This window comes from Tinamus guttatus, unplaced genomic scaffold (genome assembly GCF_059628265.1).
Source record: "Tinamus guttatus ecotype Peru unplaced genomic scaffold, ASM5962826v1 Tinamus_guttatus_pri_ptg000150l, whole genome shotgun sequence".
In the NCBI taxonomy this organism is placed as follows: domain Eukaryota; kingdom Metazoa; phylum Chordata; class Aves; order Tinamiformes; family Tinamidae; genus Tinamus; species Tinamus guttatus.
In genome coordinates this window covers 3,721,116-3,744,022 of record NW_028288684.1, presented here as the reverse complement: position 1 = coordinate 3,744,022, position 22,907 = coordinate 3,721,116, and the positions used below count along the sequence as shown (strand labels likewise).

The following is a 22,907-nucleotide window of genomic DNA, read 5'->3' as shown; positions in this document are numbered from 1 at the left end:
TTAGATGTGTTAGAATGAAATCCTTTGGACTCTACCTAATGCAATGCATATGTTTATGTAACACAGTATGTGAATGTTACTTTTTCGAAACAGAACAACAGAACATCAATTTATTCAAGTTTTACTGTTTCTGATTCTCACTTCCCCTTCCCCTCTGTCTCTGATCCTTCACAGAATCTGAATGGAACATCTGGGCACACTGGATTAAATAACAGATCCTTTGTTTGAAGAATTTTTCCAGGAAACATTAAACTTCTCTTAAGACAGAAGAGGTGAGTGCACAGCAGGCAGGACAGGAGAAAGTCAGAGAGTCAAACTGGAGGCTGCTATGCTTGGGATAGCGATTTAAACCTACCATGCAGAATGGTGAAGCTCTGCCACGAAATCAAAGTCTTAATGAAGTACGGTAGTGGATAACCGCCAGGGAAGCAAGATGCTCCACTGGGCTGGTGGGACAAGGCAGAAACGCAAACCTACCTAAGCAGGGAGGTTTCAACCAAGAACTTCCCTTTCTGTGGGAGAACTTCTGCTGGCCTTTTGTGGATGGACTGGAACTCAAAAGGACTATAAAGAATCTGCTCTGATGTGTTATCTTTCTGTATTTCTTTACAGCTTTCCACATGTTAATGTGGAAGAGGGTGTATGCTAATTTTTTGCTCACCTCTGAGAGAAAAATGGTACTAATAAAAAGTACATTGCTTTCCCAGTTGAGCTCAGCTCAGTGAGGCAGGTTTTAGATAGATAGAGAATAAATTGCTCTTCGGCTTAATACACCATATTGCTTTTTATTATGTCAAGTGAACAACTGATTTTATTTTAAAGTTAGTTTAATAATACAGAAACTTCTGCAGAATTTGTCTTAAATGTTAGTACGTTTTTAAATCTGCACAGATCTATTCCCCAAAGTTAACTGCAGATCTTTTGTATCTGGACGTAGCTGTATCCAACAAAAGATTTCTATGGACACAGTTATCTAAATATTTTATGGCTTCCCTAGCAATTTTAAAACATACATAAAATATACATGTCTCTATAAAAACAACAGAATTCTAGTAGAGCAGTGTGCTGCTGATATCCAGAAGATTAATTTTATATCTATCTCAGGCATAAGCTATTTTTTCTTTATGTATGTAGGGAGTGGGAAAATATGTGGTGATTTTACTGTATTGGTTCTATAGATGTGGAGAACACCTACGTAAAGTAAAAGCCTTATGCTTTGCTTAACTTCTTTGGCTTTATTCTACAATATACTAAGTAACATAGGAGACAAGGGATAGTCTCAGCCATTTTCCCCTTGTCTCTCTCAGTTTACACGTGCAGAATACGAATCAATTCATTTAAGCTGTTATCCTCTTCAGGACCTAGATTCATATTATGAGTCTCACTTCAAAAGCTATCAGCTGCATGACCTGAAGCAAGAATAACTGCGTACACACAGTAATGAGAACCCCTAGTGAAGCTTGACCTTCCCTACACTATGCTTTTTCTCTTAAGTTTATGGTCAAAAGCTTAGTAATTTCGCAGCTTCATTAAAGAAACCCAAAGAAATCAAAACGGATTTGTGCATTTCAAACTCCAGAAAGCAAAGGGAAGAGTTTGCAGCAAAAGATCCTTTTAGCATATGCATCAGCAAGTTATTCTCAAAGCATGGTATAAAACAAGACAAGAAACAATCCAGTCCTATCATTTCTCCCCATCACTTTTATAAAACTGTTCCTATTTCTTTCACACATTTCTTTGAAATTTCCCTAACTTTCTGCCTGTATATCATTTTGACTACCTGAAAGAAACTGGCTGAATTTATTTGGCACATAGTTAACCTTTCTTTAATATAAAATCTTTCAGGTTCATTTTTATGATTTATGCAATTAAATGACTCCAACACAGTTTTATCTTTGCATACATAGTTTAGACTATTAACTATCTTAAAAGAGAAAGTAACAGAACACAGACTTTTTGCAAAATTTATTTCACTCTCCAAATATTTGCAGTGCATATTTTTTTAAAAAAGCAGATGTTTAGTGAAGCACACTTCAGTGTTCATTCTCAGTTTTATTACTTGATTTTAGCTGAGTTACAAGCAAGCGACTAGACCATGACAGTACATATTGGCAAAGGATCTTCCTGAATTGTCTTTGGCGGTATAAGAAGCTTCTAGCAAGAGTTCCTATTTTCCCCATATTTCCTTAGATGAATCAGTGATGAATCCAGATGAGTTAGTTTTAGTTTTTGTTTTCCGTTCAGGCAGTTCTCATTATTCCTTTATTTACTCTGAGCAGGATATGAAAAATGAAATTTGGAAATATGTCTCATATTAGTGAATGTCTAAATACCTGCCCTCTCTAATATTCTAAATTTGTAATCAAGTTTCTGTTTGACAGCAGTATCACCAGCATACATAGGATATACTAGGGGTAACTCCATATGTATAAGACCACAGAAGTCCAAACACTTAAGATGACAAAGACACAACTCTGCTCAAGAGTCACGACAAGAAAAAGAAAAAAAGAAGAAAAAAAGGTAAAAAGAAAAAAACACTGAAAGGCTTGAATACTACAGGATTTCCTCCATTAACATAAACATATCTCTCCATAATTCCAGTTTCACAATTACTGCCAACAAATCAGTTCCACCAGCAAGAATAAAGTGGCACCAAATTTCCATGGAATAATTTTGGTCCAAAAGTCAGCAGTTTCTATAGCTGAAGCAGGTCTAAGGAACAATGGTCTTGGGAAACTTCCAGGGAACAGCAGCTTTTCCCCCAGAACAATATTCAAGAAGATCCTTAACCCCAGTGCTCAGCTAGAAAGAAGACTATTGCCTACAAGCACCGTATCACAGCTCAAGGCTTGTTTTGTCACCTCTCTCCTCTGTTGCCTGAAAGTAGAAGGGGGTTTTGTTTGTTTTTGTTTTTAATGATACACTGAAACAGTGATGGAGATGGAGGAAAGGGGAGAAAGATGCGGGAGTTATCAGTAAGGAGGTCAGAGCAGAATTTATACATATCTGAACGTAATCAACAAGAGGAAGGGTGCAGTAAATCCATCCAGGAACAGATAACAGCGAACCTTTGGAAAACTGTAGTTTGATGAGCTGGAAATAAGGCAAGCAGCACTGGGCCTGCAGCTGGGGAACGGAGGAAGCGGTCGCAAGTAAGAGGATCCAAGAGCATGTGAGGGGAAGGACAACAAAGTCAACTGTAAGAAAGCTGGTGTTCTGGCAAAGGAGGAGGCCGTGCTGTAAGCGAGAGACCAGTCCTTTATATGACTGAATTCTTGCAAAAAACTGCAAGAATAACATTTTCAGCTACTTTTAGTGTTATATTGAATCCGCTGGTTTGCCACAGGAGTTCACTAAAGTCTACTGTAAGCAGTCCTGTTGTGTTAGAAAACAGCTTTTTTTTGTCATGGAACATTTTTATTGTTTCCAGTGCACACCATGTTCCAGCATATATGCTGGCACTATGAGGAGAAGGGGTACTAAAGACAAAATTTAAGTAGAGGTCCAGATGTAACTTGTTTTCTCAGTTCAAAAATATCTATTGGCTTAAAAAATAGTCAAGATTGTTTTCTATTTCTTGCCTCAGATTTAATAACATGATTGGAGCTGATCTAACTTCTTATCTCTACAACCTTTAAAAACTTCCGATATCAGCGTAACTTTCTTTTAAAAAGACCTTTTCTTAAACAGTTTAAACATCAAACTATCTAAAACATATTTTCTTACTCTCCATAAACTAAATCCATAAAATACAAAATGCTTATTACAAGAGGTGCTTATTTACTTTTACCAAAAGCCAGCCCATGATTGTATGTCTGAATAACACACTGAAAATTCTTGAAAAACTTTAAGAAGAATCATTGGCCTAAGAGATATCCACTGATTTCTATTGCAATTTTTGTTTGTTTTTGTGATCATAATTTATATTTTCAGACATCACTGAATACCTGACTTTTGCGAGGATTTAGACTCTCAGACTAATAACTGCAAGAAAAATCCCAGATGGCACTTTGCTTTCTGTATACTCTGCTTAATAGATATCTCAACATGTAGTATTTTGTTTGCTGCTGTAATTAGTAGGATTATTTAATATAGATATATTTTTAAAAGAGAGTAATACTTTCAACATTTTGTATTTTATTGAAGGGCATCTCAGGAAATGCACTAATACTAAGCTCTTCCATTCTGTGACTCATATTTACAGCACTGCCACATTTAAAAAATAAGAGGTTTGGTGCCAGGATATTTCATTTTTGTGAAACTCACGTGTATAATGTTGCCTGGAACACATCACCAGCCCTCCTTCCTACTGAAAAACATATTATTGATATTACACTAAGTGGAACATTATGCCTCACTTCAACCCAACATGCAATTCAATGTTATTGTTAAAGCTGCTTGATACTTTCCATTATAAAATGTTGTTTACCAGTTGCGTAGAAAACTTATTGAAAATTTTAACTCTGTAGACTGAAAGCTTCTTCCAAATTGTCTGTCTGTCCTCAGGCTGACTTTAGTCAATCTATATGTCTTCAGCTGATTACCAAAAATTAGTGAAGGTTATGGAAAAGTTATATTATTCATTAAAAGAAATCAGAAAGCGTAAGTCTAGCACAGACCTGAAAATATTAGGATCCTTAAAAGTTTTCACTGATGAAGTTCAGAGTTTCTATATTTCAACTACTGACTTGATGTCAGCTATGCAAGTTGCACAGCTTCACAGAAAAGCAGAGGTCTGGTTGGAATACAAACTTCTAACTGTTTTCATGCGACTAAAATTCTCCTTCAGGACCTCACAGGCTGCTCTGGAGGACCCAACTCTTCTGTAGCTCCTGCCCACTGACCACACGCTCAGGTATGTTCTTGTGCTAGCATGGGAGCAGGAGCAAACTCCTTCCAGTTCCCCGTCATGACTCCCCCGGCTACAGCTACTCCAGACCAGGAAAGAACACGGAGACCCTCCCGTCTGTAATCTCCGTGCAAACAAGGATAGCGGGGGAAGAGAAGAGGCAAACTGAAATCTTGCAGGAGCCAGAAAATGGAGCCCTACAGGCAATCTTCGCTTAGGATTTTTCCTAACATTTGCAAGCCAAACTTAATCGGCTCATAATACAGCATGATATTGTTTTAACACAGTCTTAATAGTATTTTGGATTTGGAAGGGTTTCACCTTCCTTTTGGATTTTTTTTTACTTGAAGCACTTATTTTGAGTTTTGCAAGTGCTTTATATAAAAAAGATATTCAGAAATACTGAAAATTTACCGGATAGCAAACAGTAAAGAAAGAAATTACTTCTGACCGTTCCCCTTCTCCCTCCCAAAATAAAGAAGCCTGAAAATGAAAACAAACCATTAAAGGAATAAAATCCCTAAGCAACAGAATCAGTATTCTGGCTACTATATTTTTGTTACCATTTGTGCATGTACATACTCATGAGTCGAAGCAGAGGTATTTTTAGCTCTCTCCTTATAATCTAATTTTAGCTGTTTCCACACATCATTTCTATTTCTACCCTTTCTATCACAAACCACGCATTACCAGTCAGCTGGTTACAATATGAGGGTCGAAGAAAACAAGCACACTAATTGATTCATTTGGAGATATTTCAAGTAAAAAGAAAAAAAGAGTAAAAAATACCAGCATGAAATTTCTCAAGCATCAAGCTCTTTGGGCTTCTCAGTGGCCTCTCTCAGCAATATGGATCATTCCCTGTCTTGTAAAAAGGGGAGCCAACAAAGATAGGAAAGAGTTTGTGATGAGTGAAGAGTTAAATTCTAAGTAGGGGCAGCTTGAGTTTTTTTAGGAGAGTGCACAAAACACACAAGTAATTGCACCACTTTTGATAATATCTTGTCATCTTACAGCAAAAGTATTTGACAAATAACGGGTAAAATATGCAAGTACTAATAAAATAAATGACTGGCTTTAGATGTATGTGACGACACTTATTCAAACAAAATATCACTAGCAGTCCAGTTAGCAAGCTCCAGACAAATACGTTATGGGTTTTTTTTTTTTCCCCTGTTTATCTGGAAAGTCATGGTTCCTAGCACTTCTTCACATTCACAAGGTTCAAATTTTTAAGTGTGAGATTTTAATTAGTGCTATATGGCTTTGAAATACTCCAGAGATGTATTACTGCTTTGTTTCATTCCCTTCTTTCTTCTTTGTCACTGGTTTGCAGGCAACTGTAAAGAAAACGGGGGCAACTTCAGCTATAGTAGCAATGGTGGCACTCACACATTCTGCCCAGCCACACATTTACACTGCACACAGCGTGTGGCATCTGAACACGTTCAGAGCGGGAGGCCTGACAGCAACGCTGCTTCTGATGACAAATGCACAGCAAGTACCTGTTGCGGGGAGAGGAATGCACTCAAACTTTTAAACTGTGTGTCAGGATGAGATTTTTCTTTTCCTCACTTCTTTTATCAATGCAAGATTGCTGTGTCCGATCTCTTCGCATAGACCCGAGAATAATGTTAAACACACATCTAAGTGTTTACTAGTTTACTCTGGCTGTTCCTAGATATATGAGGTGCCTTAGCACTTACACAAAAACATGGAATATTTGTGCTGAGGAATGTGTGAGGAAGGGGAAGAAGCTTTGTGATGGCTAGAAAGAATCGTGCAGAACTGTGCTCAGCTGTCCCATATATGTTATATAGATCATTGTTTCCCCAGACTTGGACTGAAGGACTAACACATGGGATAAATGTGATGGACGACCTTTGAAGAGACCACTCAGTCATTTCCCATTGCTTCCTGCCAGCCTTCTGCAATTACAGAAAGGAAAAAGCCTGTGTGTAGCTGGAATGTTGATGTTTGCCTAAACATGTAAGGAGCCTCGAAATAGGAACTGCCCTGATTCCTTCACATGGGGGTGAACGATGGTATTTTAAAATGTCCCTGTCATTAAAAGGACATGGTGAAGTTGATGGAGCGTCAAGAAATACTTCCTAAAAGGCAGATAAAAACACAAAAGCGGCTTTCAATAGTTTCAGAAATGTTTATATAGTTTATTTAAATACAAGGGAAAAAACACAATTTCCCCTAAGATACACATCAACTAGGTGCCCAGTTCTTGTCCTCTTAACAAGGTTAATGACTAGGCTCACCAGAAGAAAATAGTAAGAAGGATTTGAGAGAAGTTACAGGACTTATGGATAATCCAAGAAGGACATTTCATATGAGTATAGCAGGAGAGGACAAGAGAGCCCTGGAAAACATGGGGGAAACAGGCAAGGAATACTTGTGCAATGCTTGTGAAAAGCAGCTGATGTTAAGCGCTGTTCAGTAAGACAGGCAGTAGTTCCTAAGACATTTAAAGTCTGTACTAAAAGTATCCAGAAGGTAGCCATTCTATTATTCTAAAGTCATGTATGAAAATTTTCCCTGTCATTTGGAGAGGAGAGAGACAATTTATTTGGAAATTTGGCATACATAACATGCTAACACAGTCATATTAATAAGGGACATTCTCTATCAAATTGCATGCATAAATGACTTATTTTCTAAACTTACCACGTAAGCAGCATGCATCACAAGTCTGAACTCTTACAAAAGCAGAAATATTCAATGTATTTAGCTACTGCAATGTAGGATACATCACAGAAAGCTGGTCCTTCACTATCCATCAAGGCTTCCATTCTGAGACCTTAGAGACCTCTAAAGGTCTCAAAAGGTTCCAATGACAACAAAAAATCTTACAAGTAAGGTGATCTCTGAGGACATCAACAAGAACTATTCAAATTCTTCACAGTACATAGCATCTATCATTTGAAATAGGACTTATGAGAATGCAAGCAATTTCGGAAATCTTCCAGAGCAAAGATTTGCTAGAAAAGAAAGACTGCTGTACTACACTATGCAGACAAAAAAAAAAAAAAAAACCCGAAGAGCAAAATTCCCCTAAAACTACCAAAACCCCAGCATCCTTATGGATAAAACTGCTTTAAAGTGTAAACCTCACTTATACCCAACCACATCAATACCATTTGAGCAAATAACCATCCATCGAGCTTCCAATTCAGAATCTTTGAGCTGCCAAGAGTCTGGTAGCAGACAACCCCTGAAAAGACTTCTACTTATTGCTAATATACATGCCTCTCTTTCCTTGGTAACAGCTATGGATCCTCCTCATTCAGCTGTCCATTCCATCTTATGAATTCAAGCAGAATTCATTCTCAATGAACGGTGTGAAAGGGACTGCGATGAACACAATAACCTACAAGTCTCTGTGCTCTTTCATATCATATCAATTTGTGCAGAAGAACTCGAAAGTATTAACCTGGCACAGTGTCAGAATGAAGGCATTTCTCCTTCTCTTTAAGAACCTAAATTATATTTATGAATACCCCATTTGAACTCATATCAGTTCTTATTTAGCAGTGTATTCATATATGCCAGTTATTTTAAACAACTTAAATAAGTCCCAGTGTACTACAAGCAATACTTTCTATATAGCAGCACCTCCATCAATAACTGCCTGTCATCTGTAATGAGTTACCAACACTTAATGAGCACCTGGATCAAATTCAGTGCGGGAAATAAAGACATCATGGAAGTAGGTAGAGGAAGTACTCAATATTCTACCTCACTAAAAGATGAAAGCTGTTAGAGCAAAATGCAATGTAAACTGTATTACGGCTCAATGTAACAAAAACCCTGGCAATGTAAAACCTCATGACAAAACTGAGTTCATCATTAATACAACAGAGAAATCCATTGTATCTAGGAATAGCTTATTTTAGCTGGAAAACTATACCATCACCAGTGCAAAAGGACTTACATCACTTTGGCCTCAGAATCAAGTGCTAGGGCTGAGGAAGCTATTGTTAATGAAGGACTAAGGAAAACAATTGAGATTATAAATAAATAAATAAATAAAAGATAAATCCTTTGGGCATTTGAGCTTGAAAACATTTTAGAACAGCCCTGGAGTTGAGAGAACCTCTAACTGATAAGGTACTCAGCACTGCAGCTCATGAATAAGCATGGTTTCTGCAAAGATTTCTGCTGATGTTATCAGCTCTTCAACAGCTTTATGAAAGTGCAAACCCTGACAGTAATGGAGAAAGGCTTTGCTACTTCAGACTTTGCTTTTCAGACCAGCTATCAAACAGAAGCAAAATTAAGCAAGAATTGGATGTCCACTAGTAGGGCCAAACACTACTACTGCCAAAAAGAAAGCCCTAAAATTTAAATGCTGAACTACATCTTTCAAGCTGACCTGGACTCTAGAAATTCTAGAGTTGAACGGTAGGTACAGGGAGACAAACAGTAAGGTATATATTTAAATACCATAAGGCAAAACAGAAGTAAAATTACTTACACTACCTATGTTAGGTTTTGATACTTTCTCTTTTATTTTTTCTGAGATTGGTCACAAGTTTCTCAAATTACCTATAGCAAATTTTTACTATGGTGGCATTGTTGACAAGATCTGGTAAGATAATTTGTAAAATGGTCATTGCCCTCTTGTTTTACAAACTACATTTTTCTACTCAATTTTTGTTTTGCATTAGAAATTAGTTTAAATTTGATACGGGCTTACAAGCGATTGCTGACAAGGCAGTCTGACTCAGAAAAATAAGAAATAAATGGAAGATTTCAAAATTCAAAAATAATTTTATGGATTTTTTTAATCTTGGAAAAGTTTGTAAAATGATGAAGTTAAATTAATTGATAAATAAATACAAAGATATCCATATATGTGAATTTGAAAGGAGTCACGTGATTAAGGACTACGCCTATTGAATTCCAGCTTATAAAAGTGATTGGAAAAAAGGATGAAGCCTCTGAGGGCTGTGTCCTCCTTTCCGAAGTTTAAGGTTCCTTTCCTCTTGAGATGGATTCACAGAGCCAAGGCAGGTTGCAAGAGCAGGTCTCACTGCTGGGTGACAAGGGTGACAAGGCAGGGTGACAAGCCAGCAATGGACATGCTCCTGGCAGCTGGTGGGACAGGGCAAATGTGCAAGTCTGCACGTGGGGCCACCTCATCTCGTTACAACGGGCTGGGCACTGACTTGGCTACATGACAGTTAAGGTTCAGTGCCCACTACCACACTGCCTGCATATTTTCACTTAGGAGAAATGTGGAGTGTAGATATTGTAAACAACCTTAGCAAGAAGAGAGTTGAATCGCAGTGCTCTTCCTCTCTGATGCATGTCCTTATCATCAGGCTGAGGACACATACTCCTTCTTGCTTCCTGTCTCCTTGGTTTCCATTCCTACGTGCATAATACCAGGACACTTGTTTTGGAGGTGGGAAATGTGGTTTCGTGCCAGTAAGAAGCAGATTATTTTAGTCTAGTAGGAAGTTACTGGTTTCAGCATCCAGTATAGCTCACTCAATCTGCTGGATTTTACGCTAATTTTAAATCTGCCTATAACATGAATATTAGGTCCCTTGCAACCCTGTCAAAAGTGGTGGATGTTCTGTTCTATCTTCGTAAGTATCTATGATACTTACTATGAAAGAACAGCATACTAACTCTGCATTTCTTGCAGTTTTTATTCTCAAATTGTCCTTCACCAAGCATCTATCCATTCAAATTCCAGCATGATATCACAGGGAAAAAAAAACCAAAAGAAAAAAGAAAAAAAGCTTCTTTTCACACCTCTTCTCTGTCTTCTTTACGAAAAGCCATATCCAAAACTAGTCCAATCCACCAATCAATCACAGACTTACCTCAAATCACATCTGTGTAATTGGGCTGAATTTGATTCTCTTTGGTTGGCAGGAACATGTAAACTGGTGTGGATTGCTTGTAATGGGTAGGAAAAGGATATGAAACTTTCAAAATATTGTTGCAAAAAAAGCAGAAATTAGAACAGCCATACCTTTGTTCCACTTAAACACATGCTGTTATGTAAGTGCCCAGTGCTGGAAAGTTTAGGTTTAAATGAGTTAAACACCCATACAGTGGTTCTCTTTCCATCATGTACCTCAAGGAATCCGGAATATTACAGACTAATTTTTCAATCCAGTGCCTCAAATCTGCCTATAATGAGTATTGAAAGTTACTAAGCAATGGTGGTTAAAGAAAAAAAAAAAACATAAATGTTTTTGTCTAAAACCACCTGGCTTTCCAGCAGCTCTTTAAAACTGGAACTGCTCTGCATGCCACTGAGAAAACAAGAATGCCTACAATGTCAAGTATTAAATATTCTTTATGTTTTCCTCAGATTTTCATATACATAAGAAACAAGACAAATATCAAAGCCACCCACAGCCTAAGATGTCTATGAATAGACCTCAGAAATAAGGCACAAGGCTCACATAAATGCTTCTCAACAGTGTATTTTGCATCTTTAACTACAAAAGCCCCATGCACCACACAGTTAAATATAACACACTTACTAAAGCAGAAACTTTTTATATCGCAGCATTAATAAAAAAGTATTCTTACCTGCAACCCCCTACTTTCCACAGGGAATTGGCCTGAAAGTTTTGCAACAAAACCTGTGTGACACCTGTGTGTCCATCCAACCTGCCAGCTCCTTCTACCTCCAGTATGGTATTGCTGTCTCCAACTACATGGGACTAATTGCAACACTGCTTTACCTATCATCAGAAAACACAGAAATTAGCTTCCTATCTTAAAAAATACCAAGAACCACAGGATAGTCTAAGACTTAAAAATCCCCTAGGTATCCTTTGCCTCTAATAGAAATGTGTTCTCGACACTCTGGCTCAGACAGTTAAATTTGGCTTTGATTATTCAGATAAAACTGAAGTAAACAGGCTGAGCCCTCCTAGCAATAGGTTAATAGAGGGATAATGGAAAATGCAGCTTTACTAAGAATATCTGTTAATATCAAAATACATATTGAGGTATGTGAGATCTCTATAATTGTTCTGTTCTGCTAAGAAATTTTAAATAAGTGAAAACTGAAAGATGTAAATTAGGCTGGAAATGGACTCAGAAACCATCGGTCATTCTGTACTGTGTTGCACACTTCTGAAATTGTTCAGAGGAGGTTTTTTTCATTTCTTTAGGTGAATTGGTTCGAGGCTGATATCCTACCTGAAAACTCAAAAAAAAACCCAATTTTTTGAGTATGTGAAATTGTATCTGTGAAGAAATGGCAGGCGATCTGTACCAGTATCAATTTCATCTGCTTAACAGGAGGATGTATTGTGTTAGGGTTCTGCTGCTTACTCAGTAACTTTGAAGTATATACTCATGTTTTCCTCAGAAATCACAGATCTTCCCTGTATAACAAGATTTTGTATTTTGCAGCTGACTTAACTCTTGCATTAACTTTTGGGATTGCAATTTTTATTTCTGCGTATGTCCTCCTTAATGTGCTTTACTCTCATGATACAGTTCATTTTTTTTTCTGAATATGGAAACAAAATACTGAAATAGTGGCTCTGTCTTTATTGCACTGTGTCTTAAGTTCATAATTTCTTTTATACTTGCATATGGCTAAAATTTTTATCAAATTTGACTTCCTTCACATAGGCATAATTAGCTCAACTTTGGTAAATGTTACTTTAAGCCTACATTTTCATGTCTAGGTTTTGCTAAACAAACTTCTTTGCTGACCGCTGCATTTTAGGCTATTTTCTATCAGGTAAGTTTGCAGCTTCAATGCCTATTTTTTCCTTTGGATTGAGATAAACCAAAGATAAGCTTTTGAGCCTCTGATTTAAAGATATTCCAAACCTTCTAAATGTTCATGTACCTTATCTTTTAAGCCCACTCACAAGTTTTTCAAAATACTCTTTTAAATGCTTCATTGCTGGACTGCTTTGGTTTTCTTTAGTGCTCTATTCAAAGTAAATGAAATCAACAGATGATTACAATATCTAATGCTTTTTTTTTCCTCCAACATTTGTTTATAATACCTTTATTATTAATAATACGTCTAAGATAATATTATGCATTATATCCCAGTTGATATTAGCAGCATTTCTTTGATTTATTTTCTTTCACATGCATATAGGATGTTTAAAGCTTTTCATAACATACTACTATTTCTCCCTCTGGTGAAAATTACCCAGCTGTCTGTCTATACGCACTCCGGGCTCTGATCCCAGTAGACTCCCAGCAGAATCTCAGGAGAACTGTCCTCCCCTAAGTGATTTTAACAGAAATCAATCCTGTTTTATTTATGTGGATTTGTCTTCATTATTAAACATTCGTGTATGAATTTAAGAATTGTATTTTTAATGATAATTTCAAGCAGTTTATTTGATCCCATATTTAGGTTTCTTGTTCTCTACTTCCCATGCTCACACTTGTTATTTAAAGTAGACAACACTATACATGCTGACTTTCAGGTCTGCAGTGCAGCAGCTGCTACTCAAAAATCACTTTTTTGTATTATCTTACCACCTAATTTGTAGATGTTAATGTGTGTTTATAAAACAGAAAGAGTACATAAAATTAGAGACAGAAAAACTTTTAATACTCCTTCGATTCTTTTTTTCTGCACTATTTTTTCCATTAGACATTAGACTTCATCAGAACCTTTCTTGCTCTGTAAATCAGGTCTTTCTTATTTTGCTAAGCAACACAGTCCGAAGTAGCTGTGAAAGATTTCTCTTTCCTGTTTCAGAGAAACAGAAGAAACTAAGAGATTTGAAATCCTTTGTCTTCCAACCACCCTCCACTCAGGAATAAGTAGCAATCTGGCAAAACACTTTCCTTAACCCAGGTCCTGCAGTAAAAAGAAAGAGATCTCAGGTTCTGTTCCCTTATTGCTTCAATCAGTTTAAAGTCCTTACAGGATTTTTTTCCCTAAGAAAAAGGAGTGTTACAATTCCTTTGGAATAAAATTTTAAAAAGCTCCGAGCAAAGAACAAAAGAATCCAAATCAGAGCTCCATGACCTACCACCTACGGGTGCTCGATTCTATGGCAACAAGAGACTTCCTAATGATTACTCAGCCTTAGATTACTTTTTGCATTATATTAGCATACAGTCCTCCTGCAGTGAGCTATGCTAAGAAATTAAAGTTTATTTGAAAGTAACTTTATAGGAGCAACCGGAAGTGTCAGATATCATGTTGAATTTGTAAATGGGTAATTTCTGCAGGCTTATTTTAAAATTCACAGCACTGAACCAGTATTCCAAAATCTATTACAAGAGATCATGTTTGCAGTGCAGACCAGCACAGTCATTATACAGAGGTTTTGTACTAGCTGTATTTGTTGGATGGTAAAACCCCTCGTATTTAATATATTTGTGCCTGTATATGCAGCATCCAGCTAAGTATGTATGAATCAAATACGTGTCTCTGATGTAATCGATTTCTGACTTTACCACTTTGAAATATTACCCACATAGTATTTGATTTTCTCTCACTGTTGTACTTGGCTTTATGTTTGATACATTTCTTTATCAAAAGGCTCTTTAGTTAATATTAATATTTTCCTCATATGCCTTCGAAAAGTTTCTGCTTTCTAAAAGTCAATGAATTACAGATTTTTGAGTAATTTTTCTTATTCTCTTTTCAAAAGATCTTCCCAGTATAAGAGAATAATCTGTGAAGACTTTTGGCCTCAAAAAGGCATGTGCACATTTACTCAAGACTTCTGAGAGTCTGCAGATACAGGGCCTCTGTCCAGTAGGAGAAGCAGAAAAATATGGTGGGCAAATTTAACAAGTTAATCTCAATTTATTAATGATGAGCAGACACGCATCTTTGGGCAAAATCTCTGGTACAATGAATACGAATCAAGAAAGAGGCAGTTCTCTGGGGCAGATTTTAGCGCAGTTTAGGAGACAGCAGAGTTGGTTCAGGTTCTCAAACTCAGTAATGAAGCACTGTCACAGCAAAAACTACTCATCTCTAAGACGTCTCATACAAATTCACGCTAACTGCAGAAAATGAGATTTTCACTGTGCTGCGCAGTCAAAGGATCTCCTGGAACAGACTACAGCGTTCATGGTTCATCTTTTCAGAAATAAGTGAGATTTTAGTGTTTCCTAGCATTGAAAAGGATCTCTAAACCACAAAAAATTACAAATACAAATATACCAGCCAAGATGATTAAATTTTATACTGTGTTTCAACAAGCTAATTAACAAGAAGAGGGGAAATATACAGATAAACAAGGTGGAAAGGTAGTCTCTAATTATCCCTGAAGTTGAGTTAAACTCCCTTCATCTTGTCAATGGAAGTACTGAAAAGCCTTGAAGGAGAGAGTTATAATACCCTCTGTTGCTTGGATCTTCACTGCAAGTCTAATGGCAATTTAAAAATGTAAGTCTCTCCTAAAAAATATTCCAAGAATGTCAACATATTTGAAAGGCATCATCCTTCCAACAATTTAGAGGGATCATAGAAACTCGATCTACGGTTTGAATGGACCTGCTCTAAGGCTATAAAATAACTTCCACAAGAGGCGATACCAGACAGCCATATTAATAAGTAAGTTACCTGCCCACAAAATAATATGAAGATCTATCCTTATATCTACAAAATTTATATGTTATACCCACAGCACTGCTAGTTAGTTTATAAAAATCATCACTAAAATTGGAATTGCACTCTTTGTATTTAGATATACAACTGGGATGCTTAAATTTTTGGAAACCAGCTAAAACTTTGTCTCATATAAAAATCCCTTTTCCTGAACCAATCTGAATAATCTAAATTCAGATTGGCAAGACTAAGTTCAAGAAATTACAACACAAAAATAAAATAAATAACAAAAAAATCAAACTATACAAGACAATAAAAATAAATACATTCTGCTTGGTGAGTTACTAACTACATATCAGAATATTACCACTATGAGAAAAATCTCCAGTTACATAAGAATATAGTGATGTTTAATTATATTTTACTTTTGTTTATAACAGTATATATTTTTTTTTTACAAATTCTCAATAAAAACCATCTGTTAATTAATATACCAATATGATTTAGAAATGTTTGACACTTTTGGGTCAGGGGTTTTTAGTATTTTTTAAGTTCAAAATCAACTTCACCTCTGAAAAATACCCAAAGAATATGAATACTCAAAATTCTGTATGCAAATAAAGTGGGAATTTCTACCAGCTCAGATTTATTGGATGATGTTTCATTTATGCTTTTTTTTTATCAGATATCAGAGAAAGCAATGCAAAAAAAATATTGAAGGATTGAAGGACATTTGGTTCAATGTACACAATGAATCAGCATTAGCTGGAGCCTTACTGTTTGGCTAGTTTCGATGCAATACTGTTTTACAAGTTTTAAGTGGTCATGATTTTTCCAGCTAGGTACATAGGTAGAAAATTTCATAGAAAGAAAAAAAAAAAGTGACAACTGTGCAAACAGATATGCATGTATGATGAGGAGGTGGGAAAAGGAGGTAAACAGAGACAAACTACTAGGTATGTCTGGACTGCAAAGTATATAGGGCATCTTCCTGAAAGCCCTTTTCCTTGCTTGTAAATCTGCCATTGAGGGAAGCAAAAGTTCATGCTTGAAGTGACCAAACTTTCCCTGCGATAGAGGCTTAGCCAGAAAAGTGAGCAGCAGTGTCTCAGGTCAGCAGACCTGCGAGGCAGAACAGCACAGTCCAGGCAAACAGCTTGGAGGTACCACCCAAAGAAACAGATTTACATAATCAAGAACATGTCGGTAAAAAAGACAGAGTGTTAAAAGACAAATGCTGAGCAGGAGAAAGCCCAAGTTCTGTGAATACCTTTTTAATTCAAATGGCTCATTTGACTCAAGTGTTACTACAGATTTAATAGAGCTCTGTATAATATTACAATAACAACCACCTAATAATAACAAAAACAGCCTATTTTTAATATTTTGCCACAGGTTAGGATTCTCTGGTTAAGCGTATTGTTGTAGTTGAAGTTACACTATGCTTAACGCCACAGGATGAAGTAAGGCTGCCATCCATCACCCTGCGGCTGCGCACATCCCCACAGCCAGAGCCGAGCCCTGCGCAAGAAGATCGAGATGTTTCCTGGCACCACTTCTCAAGGAAGAGCCTTTGCTGACCACCCTCTGCCTGCCACTTCTCCCCACGCAGCCCTGGGACCTGTCAGACACTGTTCACCAAGCTGGACAATGTAGAGGTGATCTCCAGGATATTTCTATCAATCATCTTTCTTGAAGTTGTGGAACTGTCACCTGATGAAGCAAAGAGACACCACACTAATGTCCTTACTGTCAGAAAGGCAAGTAAGTGAAAGAGAAACCCAGTGGGAAAGAACTAGGGTACCGTGGGCTTGCCCAAAACACGGAGATGAGATGGAGATGAAACTGGAAGTGTAAATGGTATCGATCGCCTGAGGACCCGTCCCTCAGTTTGTTTCTGCCTCATACACAGAATATCTGTCTCGAAGGCCCAGCAGTTGTTGACATTTGAAAATATCACACTGTGCTGGGACACATTATATTTATGCCTCTGCTGAAAGCACAGTTATATCTCAATGTCCCTAGAACCTACCATTATTTTCCCTTTGCCAAAGCATGAGCTTTTGATGGGGGCAGAGTAAGTCAGCCAGCATCCTCTGCACTTGTAAGTTGGGCCAAAAAATGCTTTGTACATCAGTCCTTTGTCCTATAAATCAGCACAGATGAGAGTTAAAACTGATTTCCCCTGTTTTTAGGAAGGACGGAGCAATCAGTGTTACAGAAACCTGACAGTTACTAGCAGGGATAAACACGATCCTCCTGACCTCAACCGCAGTTGTTGAATCAGATGTGTGTGCAAACCTCCATGCACACACACACGTGTGTGGACACTACAGGACTCAGATTTTCCTGGCAAGCCGTCTCATGCTGGCAAGATGCTGCAGTAAAACTGCTGGCACAGAGCTGCAGCGCTGAGGAGCAGCGCGGGCCAGCGAGTCAAAGTGAAATCAGGTCTCCAAGATTCCAATCTGAGTGTTCCCCTTGAAGAGAATCTTTCTCATCACTGTTTCCATAGCAGTAATATGTGCTCCTGACAAGTGATCTCAAGTTGTTTGTATGTCCAGACATTCTATATTGGTTACGCTCTGCTTGGAGGCAGAAACTGAATTTGGCCTGTCTTTACTGCAGCCTTTTTACATGATGCATCTCAGTATGTGATGAAGTCCGCCACAGTTAGGAGTTAGATTGTGTGACTCTCAGCTTTCAGAGCACTCAGCCAACATTAACAAAGCATAAAAATCATTTAATGTTTTGAAATTTAATTTCGATATTGCAAATCTCAGAATTCTCATATTTCACAGTACTGACGTATTTGTTTAAGCCAAGGCAATGTTCTCATTGAGGACCAGTTTCATGAGTTATTTACATTCCCAAATCGTACTTAGATGTCTAAATAATAGCTGATTTTAAATATTGTTAAGAATGTGGCCCTTAAATCCTAATCTCTGCCAACATGCAACTGGGGATCTTTAGAAATGCATCCTTTAACGACTGCTTTTATTTTAAAACCAAATTGCCATTAATGAAAGCGAACCTGGAATTTCTGGGAAAGTTCCCAAAACTACAAGCTAACAATGCCTGCAGCAGCCACTGCCATATCCTAAGCTAAGGAAGTTTTCATCCTACAAAGTGTCTGATGTAATGTGTCTTTCATTAATACGATTTTTGGGGATTTTTTCCCACACACACAAAAAACCCCACATCATCACCACTGATGATTGACAAAGAGTATTTATTTCTTAATATTATGGCTATTCCTTTGTATTTTCTTGTTCCATCTAGACTTCTATTCATGTAAATGTGTGTGGCTGTTATATCTAACAATTAGGTCAGATATGGAAATGAATACTAGAAATTATGATGGATGCCTACTGATACTGTATTTCAAGTGATAAACAGTGTGTTTAATATGAAAACCATCTGTATATTTTAACTTCAAGGAATAGAGCATAAAATACACTGTAGAAGCCAACAGCTTATTATGCTCTTTGATGGGCCCTTAATTAACCAAGTTTTCTCCACTGATAGCCAAGGGCATATGTGATGCCTCTTCCCAAAAGACATAAAACAGGGAAGAGAGACAATACAAAAAGGGAACAGATCCCTTGTTTCAAGGAGAAGTTTGATCCTACAGTCAAAACAAAGAAATCTTGAACTAATTGCTAAATCTAAAGAAGAGGAGAAAAACGATTGGATTCACAGCAGTCCAAAGATTTTTCAAAGAAAAAGGGATTCGTCTGTTTCCCATGTCCATGGGTAGAAGAGTAACAGTATTAAGCTTCATTTACAGCAAGATAAGAGAGCAGAAAAATGGTAAAGAACGTTTGTAACAGAAGGTCTCGGGAGGTTGTGGAATCTTCATTATTAGGAACTTTTAAGCAGCAGCTTGGACAATTATCTGCCAGAAATGGAAAGGTAATGTTAATCCCACACTTAAGCAGGGGGACTGATTCACTAACTTCTATGGCATTTTTTCTAAGTTTCTGATTCTATGCCTTTAAGCATCCTTGAGTCAGAGCAAGCTATGGAAACTGTATCAAGATGTATCTAGATGGATGGAATCTTCAAAGTTATTTCAATGGTTTTAGATAAATACAATATAGATAAGGCTTGGGACACATCCTTCAAAAGCAAAAACCACATTACTGGCTCACAGTTCATTTGACCTGTAGTGACATTTACCACTGACAGAGAGGACGTATCGACTATGTTCCACTCACCAAGGAAGTGGCTGGCAGGACTGGCTCAGTTGTAGGTACCAACTATCTCAGTACTTAAGGCAGCTGAAACTCAGTAGAAGTGATAGATTTGTCAGTCCTAGGATTTTCACCTTGCACTTCTAGTGTTAGGAACTCTAAATCTGGACTGTAAAACAATGCCACTACTTCTCCCTGATAAATAATCACCAAAAATATCAGAACCGTAGAGGTCTAAATATTTTTCTGTCCTTCTCTTTTCTACCTTCAATTTTTGCTTTTCTAACAGCTTAAGTCGCACCACCACAACTGTTGTTTTCTGCGAATAATCTGTATGAAACTGGAAAACTTTGGAGGGGTGTAGTGATAGAGACGGAACAGGGATGCCTCAAGTTGCTTTACAGGGAAGTAGAGATGAACTTTCCAAGTTGGATTAATAGTTTTGATGTCCTAAGATTAACTAAGAGGTACACTCATATACAGACCATGGTCGCACTAGATTCATTCTCCAAGGAAAAGGAGCAAAGAGCTCACTTGCTTTTTTTCTTTTTTTTCCTCTCTCCGAATCTTGCTCCTTTTACTAGGACAACTTGAGACCTCAGAGAGGGCTGACTGCATCTATGTCAGCTGCACAATAGCTGTGTATGCACAGCAGCTATTGTGTATGCAATAGCTGTGTATGTCTTGTTTACATTTTCCGATACCAAACTTCCCCCAAAATGTACAGTAAAGATGATTGACACTCTGAAAATAATTTAGAAATATAGTTTAGATCTGATTTTCTTCTATTAGCTCTTGTTGTCAAAATAGTTAATATTAACTGCAGATCTAGAAAAATACACATCAAACACTGTGGTAAAATTATACTCTCAACCTGGAGTTTTTTTTATTATTATTTTGACTCAACAGAACATAGGCATAAGCACAAATGTTTAAGAAAAAAAAATACCGTTTGCTTGCAGAGACGATAATGTATCTTGAGAAATAAAGACTAGACAGAGTTAGGATATGTCTGTACTTTGACATGAGATCTCCAAAAATGAGCTATATGCTTCAAAAGGGGATTTAGAGGAGTCTCTTTGTCAGCACCTCTCCTTGAGTCAGCTCTGGAAAAAGTGACAGGATTCAGTGACGAGACTCTATGAAGGGGCAAGAGTCATCTTTCAGGTAAAATACAAAAGTGAAGACCAACAGCCTCAGCGGTTTCTCCCCTGAAAGGAGGAGACACTGCAGTGCTGGCTGTATTCTCACCTGGGCTACTTCCCTGCTACACCGTATTTCATTACTGAAAAGAGCAAATCTAGTACACCATATGATTTTTGTTTCCATATTCCAAAATTCTCTAGAGGAGCATGCTTACTTTGGCCTGTGACTGATACAAAGTACCATTCGCTTGTTCAGTAGCAAATATCTGCTTTTAGGTTTGTCTTTCAGCTTATGATACCAGCACTGCATAGAGAAGATTCTTCTGTTGCTACACATTTTGCTGGAGCCAGATAAAGCAAAAAGTGTTCCAGTTCCATCGATTATGGAAATACAATTGCATCATCTTTTATTTTGAACGCAAATTTGGATCAGAAAATAGTGATAAAGTTGTGAAGTTGTACGTGCACATATCGGATGATCAGGAAGTAGGCTATTGTTACAGCAAATTTTGCCCCAGTGAACTAAACTTCCAGAATACAAGAAGAATTCATAACAAAGAACTGCAGACATAGCTTGGATTGAGAGAGTGTGGGGGGAATAAAACCTTTACTGAACCTTGCTTTACTAGATTTAACTAGTAGCTCTCTCTCTCTCCCCCTCTTTTTTAAAAATTTATTTTTAATGCACAAAGCTTGTAGCTTTTTCTTATTCTACTCTGTAGTTCATAATTTAGGAATACACAATTAAGGCAGGCACAAGTCTGTATTTTCCTTTTAGGATTATGTACTTAATTGTTGCATTAGTCTCTAAGAAAACAGAAATCACTGAGTTTTCTCAGGTGACTCTGTCTGTATTTATTGATTACATTTATCTTCCATATAGAATTGTAACTTCTTTTATCATATTACCTAAGGAGCATTACCTAAATTTGGATTACAAAAACAGTGAGGCTGGGAGACTGTGATACAGAACTAGAATAAACTCACAAGAGAAAAAAAGCCTGAATTCTAAGACAGACTTCATAAAAACAGGGGATCCATAAAACACATTTCCATTTCTATTTGTGCATCAAATTCAAGCTGAGGTAAAGCTTTATACTGTATTTGCTGATACGTTACCCTTTGTATCTTTATTGCTTTCCTTTGCTTGTTTTCAGTATTTAGAATTTAAAGCCTAAAAATATTTATTCTTCTTCTAAAAACAGTTTAGGTGATACGGTTTGAGCTTAATTTAGCATGATAGGAAAAGCTGCCCCCTGCTCCGGTTGTAAATATTTTTAGAAGACATCTCCTTACCACTTTCATCCAGCAAGAAATCGTCCTGGTAACGGAACTTTTCTGGTCCACATGCAATAAAAATGTCATCATCACCAAAGAAATCCTGAAGGCACATCACCTGCAAGAGGAAAGAAAAGGAAGGCGTTGGATGAAATAGCTCATCGGCAGAACTGCAAAAACAATAAATCCCTCCTTGTCTCCATCTGCATGAAAACTGTTTTTAATGGAATCAACAGGGTTTCATCTCCAGATAAATTTCAAAGCTGTGCTCAGACCATCTGTTACAAGTGGGAAACTCTTTCACGGACACTGCAGGAAGAGCGAGATAAGACGAAATGCTGTTAACTGTCACATTTGTTACACGATGGATCAATGTGCTATGAGGTAAATGCCTTTTGTTTACACACAAGGTACCATTCAGTATTTACTGCGTAATTAATTTGCTTTCTGAGCTCACGTTCATATTCTTTGACAGCCATTAAACCAGGTAATGGTGGTGTAAACTGAATTAAATGTAGTTATTTCAGCAAAATCTCCCTAACAGAATGAAATTTTTATGGTGGAACTGAGTCTTCATCATATAGCCAACATCTTCATCAGCAGAGCTTATGTAAAGTCTGTTTGAAGGCACACATTAGAATAATCAGGTGAGCTGGTAATTATTCTTCTAGTATTGGATAAAAGAATTATCCCTTTCTGCTCCCAAATATGAGTAGTCAGGATGGGGATATGTAGTTTTGTGACCTTATTTGAGATTTCCTTGCAATAGCTTTTAGTTCACATGCACTACTGTGACTTTTTTAACAAAAAACAGGTTTAAAGTTTCCATTCTGATGACTATTTCTTTGCTAATATTCTTAAGCAACTTTTCCAAAATCTAGAATGATTGACTTTTTGAACAT

The 22,907-nt window shown here is 37.1% G+C and overlaps 1 protein-coding gene across 3 annotated transcripts in view; it reads right to left on the bottom strand.

The window, feature by feature from the left end:
- Positions 1-22,907, bottom strand: part of DCLK1 (doublecortin like kinase 1) — a 221,697-nt gene that overhangs the window by 85,025 nt on the left and 113,765 nt on the right. For all 3 annotated transcript variants that reach the window (XM_088522248.1, XM_088522247.1, XM_088522249.1), the window contains exon 3: positions 22,024-22,123. In XM_088522248.1, coding sequence (XP_088378374.1) covers positions 22,024-22,123 — 100 coding nt within the window. The remainder of the gene's footprint in view (positions 1-22,023; positions 22,124-22,907) is intronic.